The sequence below is a fragment of the Labrus bergylta genome, chromosome 10 (assembly GCF_963930695.1).
Source record: "Labrus bergylta chromosome 10, fLabBer1.1, whole genome shotgun sequence".
NCBI classification, from domain to species: domain Eukaryota; kingdom Metazoa; phylum Chordata; class Actinopteri; order Labriformes; family Labridae; genus Labrus; species Labrus bergylta.
Window position 1 is genome coordinate 9360271 of NC_089204.1, and position 16287 is coordinate 9376557.

The window sequence follows — 16287 nt, forward strand, 5'->3', positions numbered from 1 at the left end:
TTTCGCGGTCACTCAGTATGCATTTTTTGGGTCCACCTCAGTATACTGAACATTTCAGTATGGATACTAACTTCCGGGTTTCATGCAGTATGAACCGGATGCGTGCTTTCAGTAAATGAATTGTATTTTACCACCACAATGCTGTGCGAAATGAAGTGTAAATCGTCACTTCATGTCCGCCTCCGAATCAGAACAAACAAGCATTGATTCATTTAATCTTAATTTAAAGTCCCGACTGAAATCGCTACTTTTAGTTAACAACAAAAAAATTAACAAATGTCTGCATTATTATAAAACCTTTTCACTCTATTTAAATAATGATTTCACTATTTAAATGCGTCTTTATTGGTTTATTTTATATTCTGTATATTACTGTTTTTCATTTGTACTTTCCTGTATGTACTGTATGTTATTTAATCTGTCTTTTACTTGTGATATTGTTTTTTTTTTTTTTTACCTGACCGTATGCAGATTACTCCTCTTGAATAAAGCTAAAAAAAAACAACAAAAAAAAACGGGTGATTGCGACCGATTCGGGTAACGTAAATGACGCCACTTCCTTACTGAATTAATCAGATGAAGTAGTAGGATAGTAGGCTGTAAACCTGGCTGTGTCGAGATGAATATGTTAGTTTAAATGAATCCACTCCTCCCAGTCATTTTAGTACTCATATACTTCAAGACACCGGACGAGGTGGTGGAGTAGCAGTTATTTTTAATTCTAGTATTCTAGTTAACCCTCGACCAAAGCTGAATTTTTCTTCTTTTGAAAGCCTTGTTCTTAGTCTTTCACATCCAGTCTCAAGAACCTTTCAGCCAGTTCTAGTTGTTGTAGTTTACCGCCATCCTGGCCCATTTTCTGACTTTCTTTCTGAATTTGCAGAATTTTTATCAAATTTAGTCCTTAGCAGTGATAGAATAATTGTTGTAGGTGACTTCAATATCCATGTGGATGTTGATAATGATAGCCTTAGCACAGCTTTCATGTCATTATTACTCTATTGGTTTCACCTAGGGTGTAAACGAACCTAATCATTGTTTTAACCACACCCTGGATCTTGTTTTAGCTTATGGCATTGAAATCCAAAACCTTACAGTTTTCCGAGAAAATCCTCTTCTATCAGACAATTTCCTTATTACTTTCTACTTTGTCCTACCAGAATTATCTCTGCTTAATAAAAATGTGCTCTCTAGAAGTTTATCTGATAGTGCTGTAGCTAGATTTAAGGAAGCTATTTCAGCTGCTTTTGATTCAGTGCTGTGTTTTAACCCAGTTGGAAACTCTTTAGTCCTTCTCAGCTAGATCAGTTTGTTGATAGTGCAGTGGATTCGCTGAGCGTTATTCTTGATTCGATTGCTCCCCTAAAACAGAAGGTTATCAAACGGCAGAGACTAGCTCCATGGTTCAACTCAGAAACCCGTACTCTAAAACAATCGTCGCAAAATTTTGAAAAAATATGGTGCTCGACCAAAACGTTAGAATCTCGTTTATTCTGGCAGGATAGTCATAGAAAATATATGAAGGCTCTATGTCACGCTCAAGCTGCCTACTACTCCTCTCTAATCGAGAAAAACAAAAGCAATCCTAGATACCTTTTCAGCACTGTAGCCAGGCTGACAGAGAGTCATAGCTCCATTGAGCCTAGTATTCCTTTAGCCCTCAGCAGTAATGATTTCCTGAGCTTTTTCAACAACAAAATTCTAGACATCAGAGACAAAATTGGTAACCTCCTTGCCATGCCTTAAGGACGTTAGGACCTGGATGAGCAGAAATTTTTTGCTACTTAACTCAGACAAGACTGAAGTTATTGTGCTAGGCCCTAAAAACCTCAGAGAGACTTTTTCTAGTGATGTGACTGTCCTTAATGACATCAGCCTGGCATCTAGCACCACTGTTAGGAATCTAGGAGTTCTATTTGATCAAGATATGTCTTTTAGCTCTCACATCAGGCAAATTTCAAGAGCAGCCTATTTTCACCTTTGTAATATATCCAAGATCAGGAATATCCTGTCGCAAAATGATGCAGAAAAACTAGTTCATGCATTTGTTACCTCCAGGTTGGATTATTGTAATTCTCTTTTGTCAGGGTGCTATGGTGGGTCTCTAAAGACTCTTCAACTAGTCTAGAACGCTGCAGCTCGTGTAATGACCAGAACTAGGAAAAGGGACCACATTACTCCTGTGTTGGCTTCTCTGCACTGGCTCCTTGTACAGTCTAGAATAGAATGCAAGATCCTTCTTCTCACTTACAAAGCTCTAAATGGCCAGGCACCATCTTATCTTAAGGAGCTACTCGTGCCGTACTGCCCCTCGAGAACATTACAGTTCCAGAATTCAGGCCTGCTAGTGGTACCTACAGTCTCTAAGTGTACTATGGGAGGTAAAGCCTTCAGTTATCGGGCTCCTCTCCTCTGGAATCGTCTTCCAGCCGGGGTCCGGGAGGCAGACACAGTCTGTATTTTTAAAAATAGACTTAAAACTTTCCTTTTTGATAAATCTTATAGTTAGGGCTGGTGCTGGTGTAGACCAGCTCCTAGTTATGCTGCTATAGGCTTAGACTACCGGGGGAACTGGCACCTTCAGCTTCTCTCTCTCTCTCTCTCTGTGCATATACAGTACATCATATTACTGCATGTATCTATCTGTAAATCTCACTAACCACCTACTTTCCTGGGAGCTCTTGAGCTCTCTTAGGCTCCTCAAGATCGTTGGTTGACGGCCTGCCAGAACAACCCCCCTCCCCACCGGATAGTTGATGGACCGCTTGCCAGAACAACCCCCCTCCCCACCGGATTGTTGATGGACGGCTTGTTATCCCTATCCCTGTTCCTGCATCTTATCCCATCTCTCCCCCTATCCCCTTCCAAGCCCGGCGCAGTCTAGGCCTGTGAAGGCTGTTTCGTCATGAGCCGGGGATCCAGCCGAAGATTTCTGCCTTTTAATAAGGCAGTTTTTTCTTACCACTGTAACTTTTGCTGCTTTGCGAAAGTGCTCATGATGGATAGGCCGGGTCTTTGTAATATAGCAATAAGTAAGGTTTTTTACCTGCTTTTTGTAACATAACAATGAGTATGGTCTTTTTACCTGCTCTTTTGTAATGTTAAAAGACAAAGAGTAAGGTATTTTACCTGATTTTGTAAAGTGTCTCGAGATAACACTTGTTATGAGTTGACACTATACAAACAAAAATTGATTGATTGATTGATTGATTGATTGATTGATTGATTGATTGACTGGAGGGAAACACACAGAGGCAGGAGTAAACACAAGACAAGAAACACTGGAGACTAGAACTACAACATAAATCAAGAAACACAAAGATACACAGTTAACTCAAGAATGTAACATAACCACTAGAAGAAAGAAACACAAGGATAAAAAAACTACAAAATAAAACAGGAAACACTTAAGACTAAACTATGAAACATTAAGACAAAAAACACACAAGGGAAACAAGCAACACTAGGATGGACAGGAGAAATGAAAACATGGAAACCTAAACACTGAAATACAAAACTAAATAAGACCAAATCATGACACATGTTACCTTCATAAGTGAATAAGGTGCCCCTTTTAAAAACACAAACTTTTTTTTTAATAAAAAGAATTGCATAGTGTTGAACTGGAATAAAGAACTTAATTGGATGTTTATATTGTGCCTGTCATCAGGTCTGAGGCTCTAATGCAGGGGTAGGGACATGGGTATGCCATACAAGCAGAGGAAAAACACGGCTTCATACTTATAGGGAATTTCCAACTATTTCATGCAAAAAGAAAGTACACAGCAAAGCAAATAAAACACAGAATGGTGACGAAATATGAATACAAGTTTATTGTGTCACAAATGAGCAGCAAAACAAAGGAAGTGCTTACTGGAAATGATTTAAAGGGGATCAGAGAAAGCCACATCTTTCAAACCATTATGTACTCTATTCCCTTATGTTCATATTGCTGTAGTGAGTGGTTTAATTCGTTATTTTGTGTATAATCTTATGGCTGCACTTAATTGTATTGATTTAAATGCAAATGCCTTCTTACTGTTAGCACTGAGACCCAAACCTTAAAAATTGAGCCATGTTTAAGTCCATCAAGGTGTTGCTGCTACTTCTGAAGAACAAAATCAATTCATGTAAAACACAATATATTACCCTGGCCATAATAATATGCAACAAAAACACCTCAGTTTTGTATCTACATAATTCATGTTTTACAATCTTTAAATCTGTTGGGAAGTTTTCCTTCCGCCTAATCACAGGCTGCTTCAGTATCTTGACCATTCAGTCGGTCTTATATAACATCTTAATTCTAAACTTGAGTGCAAAAAAAAGAAGTAATTGTAGTAATAGTGTGAAAATAACTACAGCCTTTAAGGAAGTTGTGACATATCTGACTGTAAATAAGCCTATTTGTGCAAAATCAAATAGTTGTGGAACAAATAGGAGCATCATTCACTGTGTAACATATAGTTTCTGGGCACAAAGATAAAACTTCTCAGCTTCTTTGACAAATGATTCCCCAGCTTTAACTGGAATATTGACTAAGGGCACACACACAATAGGCAATCTGTACCGTGCCTAAGCATGCTATACCCCCAAAGTCCAGTTCGTTTGACTAGTGTGCTCCGATCCTTACTCAAGGTACACGAGTACACCACGTGGAAAGCCTTCATTATCGAGTCATCATGGAGTGTTATGGCTTTTTCAAACTAAAATGACTCAAAATAAGCCAAAAGTCAGTAGAGTAGCAGTCATGTTCTTTGTGTTATTCTCTGATGTGCTAAGCACGCTTCACGTGAAGCCATGCATGTATTGTATTACGACTTTATGTACAAGAGGTGCTCAGGCCCGTAGAGCTGTGTGAGTGCAGGCCAGTGGGGAATTGGGGAGGCGGGGACAATTGTGCTTCAGCAAATTGCTGGACAACTTGGCTTAGTGTGAGTGCGCTCTAAAGCTACATAGGAAATTGTATTCATGTAAATTGAAATATACAATCCAAATTTGATTATGAATATATCTGAATGACAACTAACTGAATACATAGTATAAACAATGAAGGTGCATAAAGAAAACAAGGAGAACATTTACATCGTCCAGGCAGTGAAAGATATAACGTGTTACAACAACTGAGCTGCTTATGACTGAAGTAAATGTGTTCTTAACAGACCAAAGCCTGCATGCATGATGTTAAAAACTTTACAAACGGACCCAGACAAGATACATGCAGACTGTGGGAATTTGAGCTCAATGACATATCATCACAACTTTTGAATAACACCTCTTGATCTTAATTTTGATTTGATTTTTGCTCAACTGGTCTCAGCCAACATTTTCTGTGGAGGTAATGAATACTGTTTATACTTCTTAGTAATATAACACAATTTGTCAGATGTTGATGTTATTTCTAATTTATGAACAAAGTTTAGCTTAAAAATCACATGGTTGTCATCCTCTATGCTTCTGAAACAAAAAGGTCACTCCTTGTGAAATGTGCTGCTCAGGAGCCTTTCGACTGGAAAGGGTAAAAATTAAGGAGGCATTTTATTTTGTTTCCTAAAAGAGAGTAAGAAATTCAGAGACCTGACATATTGCCAAATGCAACACTAGTATGGCTAATAGTCATTCCATGGCAAGATACTGACTCTAGATATGCAGAGTTAAAAGTTCTTCAAGAACTTCAAGAGTTCTTCAAGATAGGAATTACTTTATATAACTCTCCTTAACTGGGCAAAGGCTTTGACAAATGCACATTTTTTATTTTGCACATGCTTACAATTGAACAGCCAGCAAAAAACGCACTGGACTAGATCCAACATTCTCCTGTTTTGAGCCTGTTTCAAAACCAGGACTGTAAGCTTATATGACTTTTGAACATAAGGCTTATATTCCCCTGGTAACTTAATCATTCTCTTCTTCGTTGAATGTTTCCGAATTTCCCCTGCTGATGAACTTGATGCACTGGTTGTAGCAGATTACAAGTCGAGTTTGGCACAGCTTGAAAGCCATGGACATAATGGCCATGCCGATGATAATGAAGAGTGAGGTAACCATGAAGTAATTTGGGTGACAGGGTATAATGTCACCAAAACCAATGGTAGTGAGCGTGATGAAGCAAAAGTAATAGGGGTCGAAGCCCGTGATTGAAGTTTCCCACAATGGTAGAATCAAACCACCCAACAAAATGTAGGCAAACACGATAAACAGGATAAGCACAAAGGGTACATCCAGTGTTTCCATCCCATCCCCTAAACCTGTGAAGTCCCATATGGTGTAATTTTTGCGTGGTAGTTGCAGCCGGTCTAGTTCTGGGCAGGAGAGACTCCTGACCAGTGGGCCCCTTCTGATTAAATTCTCCCTGGCAAGAATCTTCTCGAATATCTCTTTGTTGTTTTGGAGATGAATAGATTTCTGACGTAAGTCCGCTTGGCTGTGCAGCACCTGCCGGATGTCAAGAGGTTGGCGGACCACGATATCATGGCTAAATACAAAGGTACCATCTTCCAGGGTCCGGCACCTCGAATCCTCAGCCTTCTTCCGAGCCTTCCATGGGGACCAGGTGCGGGAGCGGAGGTTTTTGAAGAAGTTGTGAATGTGGATGTAGGCTCTTGTCATCAGCATTGCAAGGAAGTCTCCCACATCAAGGATGACCAGAAGCATGAGAGGAATGCCCACCATGGCGTACAAGACACATACCACCTTACCGGTAAGGGTAACTGGATAGATCTCGCCATAGCCTGTAAGAACAGAAAATGAACACTTTAGTACTTTGAAGCTATGGCAACTGTAAGATTCAAATATTATTGCTTTAAGAAGGTTTTACTCAAATCAAGTGATTTATTATTAAATTAATAACCTGGAGAATATTGAACCCTAGTACTCTGAGCCAGGCTTTCATTCATCATGTGCAAAGTGGATCCATACTTAAGGGCTAGCAGCTCAGCTGTCTTTCCTGTTTTCAACTTGACACACTTGCCATTTTTATGCCCAGCGCTCATGTTGTTTGAATAGCAAATTAACTTGCACCCTTGTTAGCACCCAGGGCTGTGTTTGTTTTTAGCCAGGTGTAGTCCGGCACAAAGCTGCTGAGTTCCTACCTGAGTCCCATATTATGCTTTTTCTGGTTTTATATGCCCTTTAGTGTGTTTTCCAGGTGTCCTGTGCATGTTTAGGCACATCTATGTCCAAAAATTCAAAGTCTGTGGAAACGCGGCTTCTCCTACGTCCTCCTGTTAGCTGTAGCATTAGCTGCATGTAACGCTCAGTTTTAGCCCCCCTCGATAAAAATTTGTCAGTCCGACGTCATTGTCAGTGTGAGATCACTGATCTAAACCCATTGGCTCGTTGTGGCAAGCCCTGCAGCTCTGAGAAGCATGCTGAGCAACTGACCAATAACCACAGAGCGGCTCGGCAGACCAATCAGAGCAGACTTGGCCCACGTGGGGTCTAACAGTGTGGGCTCAACAGAGTGTAGCTGACGGACTCAGAGCGTAGAGGGAGCAAGGAGGAGCAGTACATGAAAACAGACACTTTTTTCGGACTTTATCTATTGTGAACGTACAAAAGTAGGAACATAGATTAAATATACGAACCCCAAAAAGGGCGTAATATGGGCTCTTTAATATATATACATACAGTGGCCTTTCAAGATAAAGTAGTGTCACTACATTCTTTATGATATGAACACACACACACACACAATATACATATTTATAATTGTGTGTATGTAAACACACATAAAGACACAAAGATTAATAAAGTAATTCTGATTCTGATGAAAGCAGTGATACAATGTAAGTCAGATTGGATCTACAGTATATGCCTGGCAACCTCAATAAGTTGGTTGTTTAGAGATAAGTGCAGTTTCAAATTAACATGACAAAACAGAAGACAATGTGCCCTGGACCTCTAACAACTCCTAATAAGCTTTTTGTGGTTGTGTAAAAAGCATTCTCCTCCGAGAGTGCCCTCTACACTGAGTTGTGGGCTTCCTGTTGCTGCGAAGCCATTAGCCATTAGCTGGCTTCCTTTAACCACTTATCTGTATGTGTCTGAAAGTAACAGACTTGATCTTACATATCAGATCATTTCAGGAAATTAAGAAAGTACAACGAACAAATCTTTTAATCGTAGGGGAAAATAAATTACAGATTGATCAGTTAACATTAACATTACAGTTAACATAACATCAATTAACAAGTGTTGTAATGTCCAAGTATAATATAGCAACATTTATAAGTAACTATCAGGTGACTCCTGTCTAAGGTAAAAATAACTTTCATGTATTAAAACACCCTTCTTCTTAACACTACTGTTACATGATCTGACAGCTCAAAGACACTCATATATAACAAGTAGCAGGTCAAAGACAGACAGTGGTTTGTATTTGTAACAGGCCAAATCTCCACACTTAAGGACATGTAAACTGTGAGATTTGTCAAAACTTTTGTAAAATAGTTGGTGCTTCTCATTTTCTTTCAGTATCTTAAATTTACATGGAGAAGATGGATTGAATATTGAATATGTTTGACTCAAAATATGGCCAGATGTCTCTCCATATTTATGGCATCTATTGTGTGGCTTTCTTATTAATTGGGAAGCTTAGGAAGTAAACAATTGCTGAGATTTGTGATTTTTACAAGCCTTGACCTTAAAAGTAATACATGATAAGATTTGGGCTTCCTACCCTGAGAATGAAGAAAAGCATGGACAGGGATTTCAAGAACAAAATAAAATAGTTGATCTGCAAGTGACGAGATCTGGCAACTGGCTCATCTGGTTATTCAATGCATGTTAGTCATTTCTATTTTAAGTGAAATATATGATGAGCATCCTCTGTGTTCCTGACTTTTTCATAATCTGCTTTGATTTAACAGTGTTTTGTCACAAGACAAACACATACAGGAGGTGTTACTTTCTGTACTGATTTTGAATGGTGGTTGTTGAGATTCCTCATGTCTGCCTTCAATCCCTAAGCTCAAGGTGGAGCAACAGAAACACCTGCGCTGGCTGCAGCAATCAGCCACAGGTGAATCCACTCACCCAAATCAGGTCTCTCATAAGGAGTGGGCCTGCTACGCACACCAGAGTCCAATGGAGTCAGAGCGAGAATCGGAGCCAGAGTGTGAAATTCAACGAAAAATCAATAGGGTATAGAAATAAAAAGAATGGAAAAAGAATAGTTTGTCTAGCGAAGGAAGTCAAACAATGAGGACCCTGTATGGCTTTGTGGTTAGAATGATTGCAGTCACACAAACGGACGGACTCTTTAAGTATTCTCATGAGTTTGGAAAGTTTGTTGGAGAAAAGCTCGGAGGACTGTGTGGATAACAAGGGGAGGAATGGTAATAATTGAGTGGTCCTCAAAACTGCAAAAAGGCCCTGAAAATTTAATAGCTGAAATATAGTTCAGTGACTTCTGTGTTTTCCACTTGGAAAAGGAGGAAGGAAAGAAGGAGTAGTGATGCTGACTCTTTTCTTGATATGATATCTGTGTGTTTGTCCTTTTGAGGGAGAAATACCCTAGAGTGTGTTTATGGACAATGTTGTCCACAGAGCAAGGCCGTATGAGAGAGCCCCTCTGCGGTGTTAACGCTGCCAGGAATACAGACGTATGTTTTGCTGCAGTTTGCAGAAGAACCAGGAAGTGTGCAAAATGTGAAGATAAGGAATGTTATGCTGACTGTATCATTGGAAAATAAAACGTGTCATGCCTTTACTGCAAGGGAAACCATTTCAGGTCAACACAGTTCCCCAAAAGGATTAACGAAGTGAAACTGAACAAAATCCCAGCTAAGCACAGACTGACGTATACAAAGGCTGTGAAAATAATGGGGGAAAAAAGAAGAGCAGGTCACTGTGCAGCAACAATGGGAGGGGTGAAATACTGAAGAAAATACATGTGTGGCTTTCATCTCCATGGTGATTGATTGCGCAGCAGACATACAGGTAAAGACTGAGAGAAGTGAAATGGTGTTGGGTGCTACAAATAGGTTTTTAGACATTGTGGGTATTACTGGGGAAGAGCTGGATATAACACTTAGGGAAGGATTGGCCAACTGCCATAAAACCCAACAGAAGAAGGTCTCTCATGAGGAGAGCTCATTGCTCTGTTTGCTCTCACTCTGACAAGACCTGTTTCCCTATTTCTTTGCTGAGTGCATCCAAAAGTGAGTTATTGTTTAAGTTTGATGATATTTGTTTGTTAAGCATAAATTGATTTACTGTTTAATTGATGCACCATCATATCTTTAAGGATACTTGTATGCTCAGATTTCATTTGTTAACAAGGCAAACAATTAATTGTCATTTACCTTATTTCTTTTGTACAGAAAAACCGCTTGAAAAATGAAGGTGAAACCTGTTACAATAAAAAAAAAAAACTAAAAGTGGAGGCATCGTCTCACTGTCTTCATTCACATGCCTCATCTCAACAATGGATGTCAATGAGCTTCAGCCCTCATCATTTAGGTTACACCTAAAACAGTGTTAATTTTTTTAATGTTATGAAACAATGATACTGTTTTACAAATCTTTTTATACTATGTCAAGCCCTTATCAATTCATACAATGCATGCAGTCAGGTTCATCAGGTTTGAGACTGGGAGTGGGTCACACGTGTCCAGGTTAAAACTTCTAAAGCCAGTTAAGATGCATCCATGCTGGATTATTGTCTTCACAGGCAAATTTTGTACACATTCCTAGATCAGCTCCTGGAAAGCTGGTTGACTAGACTAAACAATTGCACTGATATTAAAACGCATGTCTTTTGACAAACTAATAAAAGATAATTTGCCCACAGCCATAAGCCTGTCATCATTCAGATATTCCAACCATCCAACAACAGCTGCCATTGGATAATGAGACACACCAACAACACAGGGAAAGGGAAGCCCCTCATCTTTTTTTAGATCAGCTTCTTAATTTGCTTTTCAACAAGAAATGCAGTTATGTGACTCTACTGCACACAGTAAACATTATGTTCCAGGTCCAGAACAAAGTAGCCGAACATCTGCTGTCTGCATTGTGATTTAATTTTGAAGGGTTTTTATAGATGAATGCAAAATGAACTGTTGTATAGTGCCACCATCATTGTACCCAACATAGTACTGCTAAATCTAATTAATATACTACGTTTTCTGTCATATCCCAATAAAATACATCCTTATGACTTGTGATAGTCCCTATAGCCAAACCACAGACCAAACTAGTGGAAAAGAAATTGAGGACATCTAAAAAAGTACTGAAGCTAGTAATAATTAACTCTGTAATGTGTTCTGGAGAAATAAATACACTCTTACCAGGATGATTGTCTGAACATCTGTTCACATTTCCCATCAGATGAGATAAAAGGCTTTCCAAATCGACATACTCAGCCTCTGCTGATCTTTTAAATAAAAGCCTGAGGTGTCCAGTACGAGTTAAGACGGATATGGTGGTGAAAAGCTGCTGTGTCAGCATTTGTGATTGCTATACATCTTAAATGGTTGAAATCCATCTCCGTTCTGGAGTTGTTGCCCATCAACTTAATGTTGGCAAGCTAGTATACCTAACTGCTGGTTCAGAGGAGAGGTTTTTTATTGGGGCAGAGAAGACCTCTGTTAGACAAACCCTGAGCAGGCGTGTACTGTTTCTAAAACATGTTTCAGTAACATTTCAACAGAAGGGACTTCTAGCAGTAAATTAAATAATCAAATACCATAGCTCGTAAAAAAAAAACACAGCAATAAATAAAAAATTGGTATCGAATCAAATTAATATTATGAGAAAAGTTTAAGATTCACTTATGTCATAATAAGTTGATCAATCAACAGCAAATGCCCTCATCAATAAGTGCTCTGCAAACACTGTGTTAATTAGTATTTGAGAACTATTTGGTCCCTTTCACAAGTTCCAAAACAAATGGACACAAGGTAACCAGGTGGATGCTAAGTGAACTTGAGCTTGTATGGCGCTTTTCTAGTCTTCTAAATACTCAAAATTATAAAAACATTTTTAACAATGCAGGTCACACCTACCCAGTCACACACTGATGGCAGAGGCTGATATGTAACTAATCCCATTCATACTTCCAGTCTTGCCCAAGGACATATCTGGCATGTGGCTGCAGGAGCTGGGGATGGAATCCCCAACTTTTTGGTTGAGAGACGACACTATACCACTGAGCCACATCCGCCCAGATCAAGATATTTTAACACAAGGTACGCTACTTTCTCCAGGGGATCTCCTGAATACACACAGAATTATGGTTTCTCTGAAATACTTTCTGTAGCTTTCTTTTTAAGCAATACAACTTCACAATGAAATGGAAAGCAGTCCACACATTGAGATCCAAAACAAATGGACACAAGGTAACCAGGTGGATGCTAAGTGAACTTGAGCTTGTATGGCGCTTTTCTAGTCTTCTAAATACTCAAAATTATAAAAACATTTTTAACAATGCAGGTCACACCTACCCATTCACACACTGATGGCAGAGGCTGATATGTAACTAATCCCATTCATACTTCCAGTCTTGCCCAAGGACATATCTGGCATGTAGCTGCAGGAGCTGGGGATGGAATCCCCAACTTTTTGGTTGAGAGACGACACTATACCACTGAGCCACATCCGCCCAGATCAAGATATTTTAACACAAGGTATGCTACTTTCTCCAGGGGATCTCCTGAATACACACAGAATTATGGTTTCTCTGAAATACTTTCTGTAGCTTTCTTTTTAAGCAATACAACTTCACAATGAAATGGAAAGCAGTCCACACATTGAGATTTACAGAAATCAAATAATAATAGTAAAAAATATATATTTTCTTTAGACATTTTAAAAATGGGACCAGTGCCAAAGAAGGTATTTACTTATGGGATGCCTTGACCTACAAGATATATAATATGATATCATGTGATATGAAAGGATATGATATGGTATGGTATGATAGGATATGACCATCCAGTTGCATTTGCTATGAAAGTTGTTAACTTCCCAACATAATTTTTACATTAAGAGAAGGACATAATAATTTAAGAGGGTCATATATATGTAAAGCGAGAACCAATGTATAAATAACGTGTTTCAGTTTTGGGAGTCAAACTATGGAACAGCTTTAGGGATGAGTTGAGAATGTGGAGATTGTATAGGAAGCATTGAGCCTCAGCCTATTGCTGTTTTTGTCAATGAATGATTTAGTTTTTTATTGTGTGACATTGACCAGTCTAAACATGTAAAATGGAGTATTATTTTGTTTACTTTAAGTGGAATATTCACACAGATTGTTGACTCTTATTATTCAATGAATGACCAAAATAAAAATAGGTTGAATATGGGTATAGTGGGTAAAGTGGGACAGTTAAGATTAATCATGTTTATCTTTACATGTAAATACTTCCATGGAATATAATGATAAATCAAAATAACACAAAATGTAATTTATTTTATTTTTATTTTTTTGGGCAATTTTGACACTGTTCCAGTTTACTAATACGCTATTGGCAAAGTGGGACAGCCATTCAAGTCATTTTAATTGGGAAATGTAGTTCCTTTTTAACATATCCTCATAAAATTAGCTAGCTAGCTAGGTGTTTAACCAAGGATTTACATAAATTTGTATTTACTTTAATGCTAATTGCTAACATGAAAAAGTAGCATACAGATATAAAAATAAATAGCTAGGCTATAGTTAATATTGTCAATTTACCAACTTCAGGGTGACATACTAATGCTAACTATGATAATAATATTTTAGAATTCAATGGTAGAAATGAGATGGGAAAGGAGGCAGAAGAGAAAGGAGATAAATAAAACAATAAAACAAAATGCCATGGTTGTTTCGATAAGTGACTTAGGCCATCAAACAAAGTAAAAGTAATTTTGACTCAAGCTTTTCCGCTGGTGTGTCCTATCAAACTTAACGTTGAATTAGTTGTTCACTTGGATCGGCTTGGTCTACATGTTTTCTCACTTTTCTACATTGCTTCCTTTGACTCTATACCAGATATTTATGTTCACCTATAGGAGGGGGCTGATGCCTGTGTTTGCAATTAAATATAGCAAGTGTAATTAATGATCTATGAGATTTTTATGAAGGTTCCTTATTTAAATTTTAATATCAAATTATTTTAAAAGTGATAATTGTTGTTATTGATATCATTATTGTGTTTTTAATTGAAAAAACTGTATGTGTTTTTGTCCCAGTTTACCAATTGTAGGTGTCCCACTTTGCCAATAGTCCCAGGGAAATTTTTGTTTAGGGTCAATATTTGTCTGAGTAAGAGCCATCTGTCCAGTGTTTAATATTTCTCTATTCTTTCTTCTCTATAGTATAGAAGAGCTCTTGCGCTATTTAGAATAGTATAATATGAGGGGATTTGACAAATACATCATAATTAAAAATCGACACAGAAGGCAAAATTTCAGAAAGTGTCCCACTTTACCCATAGTCACCCTATGCATTAATTCATTCACCTACCCACTGTTGTGAACACTGTGCAGCAGAAGAACAGGGATCGAGAAAAATTCCATCTCTCCGGGCTCTGGAGCCAAGTGGACTTAAACTCACCTCGCATTTTACCCTCCACTTCCATTATTATAGCCTCATGTGTGTAGGAGACGTTTTCTATGGGGGAAAAAAAGGGATTTACTGTAGAATAGATGAGTAAACATGATTATAGTCAAGTACATACGCATGGGTCCAAATAAGATCACCAGCATTACAATGGAAACAAAATCTACAAAAATTATATTTAAATAAAACTCGTTGAACATGTGAGTCCAAAAATGCGCTCATATTTAAGATTGAGTTAGGCATATTAGATTGCATCACAGATATTTCTGGTCACTTACCTGTGAGGTTTTGGACCGTGTCGACAATATTCCCCAGAAACTTATGGAACTCGAGCTTTTGAGTGGACTCGACCCCTCCTTCAATGTGCTTAAACATAAGCGCACCGAGCGCTGCGTACCCGACCAGGGACAGACACAGCACAAGGTGAGGAAAAAGCCTCCAAAAACGCGCTTCGCATTTTCTAGACTCGGCTTTGGCGCTTATTCCCCTCTTCAATGCCACTGACATCTTCTTTTGCATCTTCTGTTTCTTCCACAGTAGCTCATTCAGTCACTCTACAGAGCGACTGTGCGTCCGTCTGCCCCGCTCAATGCTCCTGGAATGAGCACCGAGGCTCCTGAGACAGTAAACACACCACATCATCCACTCACGCGTTATAAGCGCTGCCACGAGGTCCCCCGATAGATCCGTTATTGACTTGTAGAATATTACTCCTCTTTCTGCCTGCCCAGAGTCCCAGGAGAACCTGGCAGAGTATACATCAGCCTCACAAACATTTACACCGCATGCGGAAGTCTATCATCAGATAATGTGAAACGTTTTATCCAAGAAGTCTTATACAGTAGATTCTCTGCTAAAACTATGGAAAATTAACAGTGGGAATAAAGTATTTAAATATCTCAGTCAATCGGTACTTGTCAAATTTCACACATTTTTTTGTAAGCGGCTTTTATTTGAACATAAATCTATCTCATAGTGTGATCAAAGTCCTTTGTCTTTTTCCACTGAATAACTCAATCTGAAAGTGATAGCTGTAAAATCAGCACAATGATCCCCCTAGTGGAAACAGGGGCTGGATATCTCACTTTTATTAAAATAGAAAATCAGACATGATGAGCTGACCGTCTTATTGATATAAGACGGTCAGCTCATCATGTCAACCTATGCACTCTTACATTATGTCACATTGTACCAAATCAAAGCATTGGATTGGATTTTGCATTGGAAAAATCCTTCAGAATTACCTCCGATATCTACTCGATTTCACCCTCCTGTAAGTGAATCTCCTACCTGTTGGCAGAAGTTTAAACTCTGTAAAGAGGGTGGTGAGGGTCTTTTATGATGGCTATTGCCTTCTGAGTGGCTCCTAGCTACCTGAAAAACATGCCCAACGTCATTCAAGTCAATGCCAACAATCTTTCGCCAAAGTTGAACTATATTTCCCTCCCTGTGTTTGTTAACGATGTTGAGGTAATCAGACCAACAGATCATGAAAGTTCAAATGGGGTTAACTGTCATTAGTTGTGTCTGAAATCCCCCAGCACATTTCATCAATTCTACAATTCACTTAGCAGACGCTTTTATCCAAAGCGACGTACATCAGAGAGTAAGTACAACACAAGCAAGGTCAGTAATTGCAACCGATCAGCTTTGAGTCCGATTGGACACACAGGTGCTGACAGGCATTGCACAGAGGCAAAGCACAACATTGATGGCAGTTCTTGAGAGCTCTAATC

General features: G+C 38.7%; 1 protein-coding gene across 1 annotated transcript; it reads right to left on the bottom strand.

Moving 5' to 3' along the window:
• Window positions 1-435: 435 nt before the first annotated feature.
• kcnk18 (potassium channel, subfamily K, member 18) lies at window positions 436-15244 on the bottom strand. The gene is made up of 3 exons (XM_020626456.3): window positions 14830-15244; window positions 14456-14602; window positions 436-6731 (listed from the first exon to the last, which is right to left on the bottom strand). The coding sequence occupies exons 1-3, from the start codon at window positions 15068-15070 to the stop codon at window positions 5896-5898; spliced, it is 1224 nt and encodes a 407-aa protein (XP_020482112.1). The 5' UTR covers window positions 15071-15244; the 3' UTR covers window positions 436-5895.
• Between the last annotated feature and the right edge of the window lie 1043 nt (window positions 15245-16287).

Bases quoted from the DNA above. Each gene is read 5' to 3' on its own strand.
- kcnk18 (XM_020626456.3), bottom strand. From the start codon at position 15,070: ATGCAAAAGAAGATGTCAGTGGCATTGAAGAGGGGAATAAGCGCCAAA. The intron at 14,603-14,829 runs GTAAGTGACCAG...TTTCCCCCATAG, and splicing joins CACGGTCCAAAACCTCACAG to AAAACGTCTCCTACACACAT. The intron at 6,732-14,455 runs GTAGGTGAATGA...CTGTTCTTACAG, and splicing joins CACAGTGTTCACAACAGTGG to GCTATGGCGAGATCTATCCA.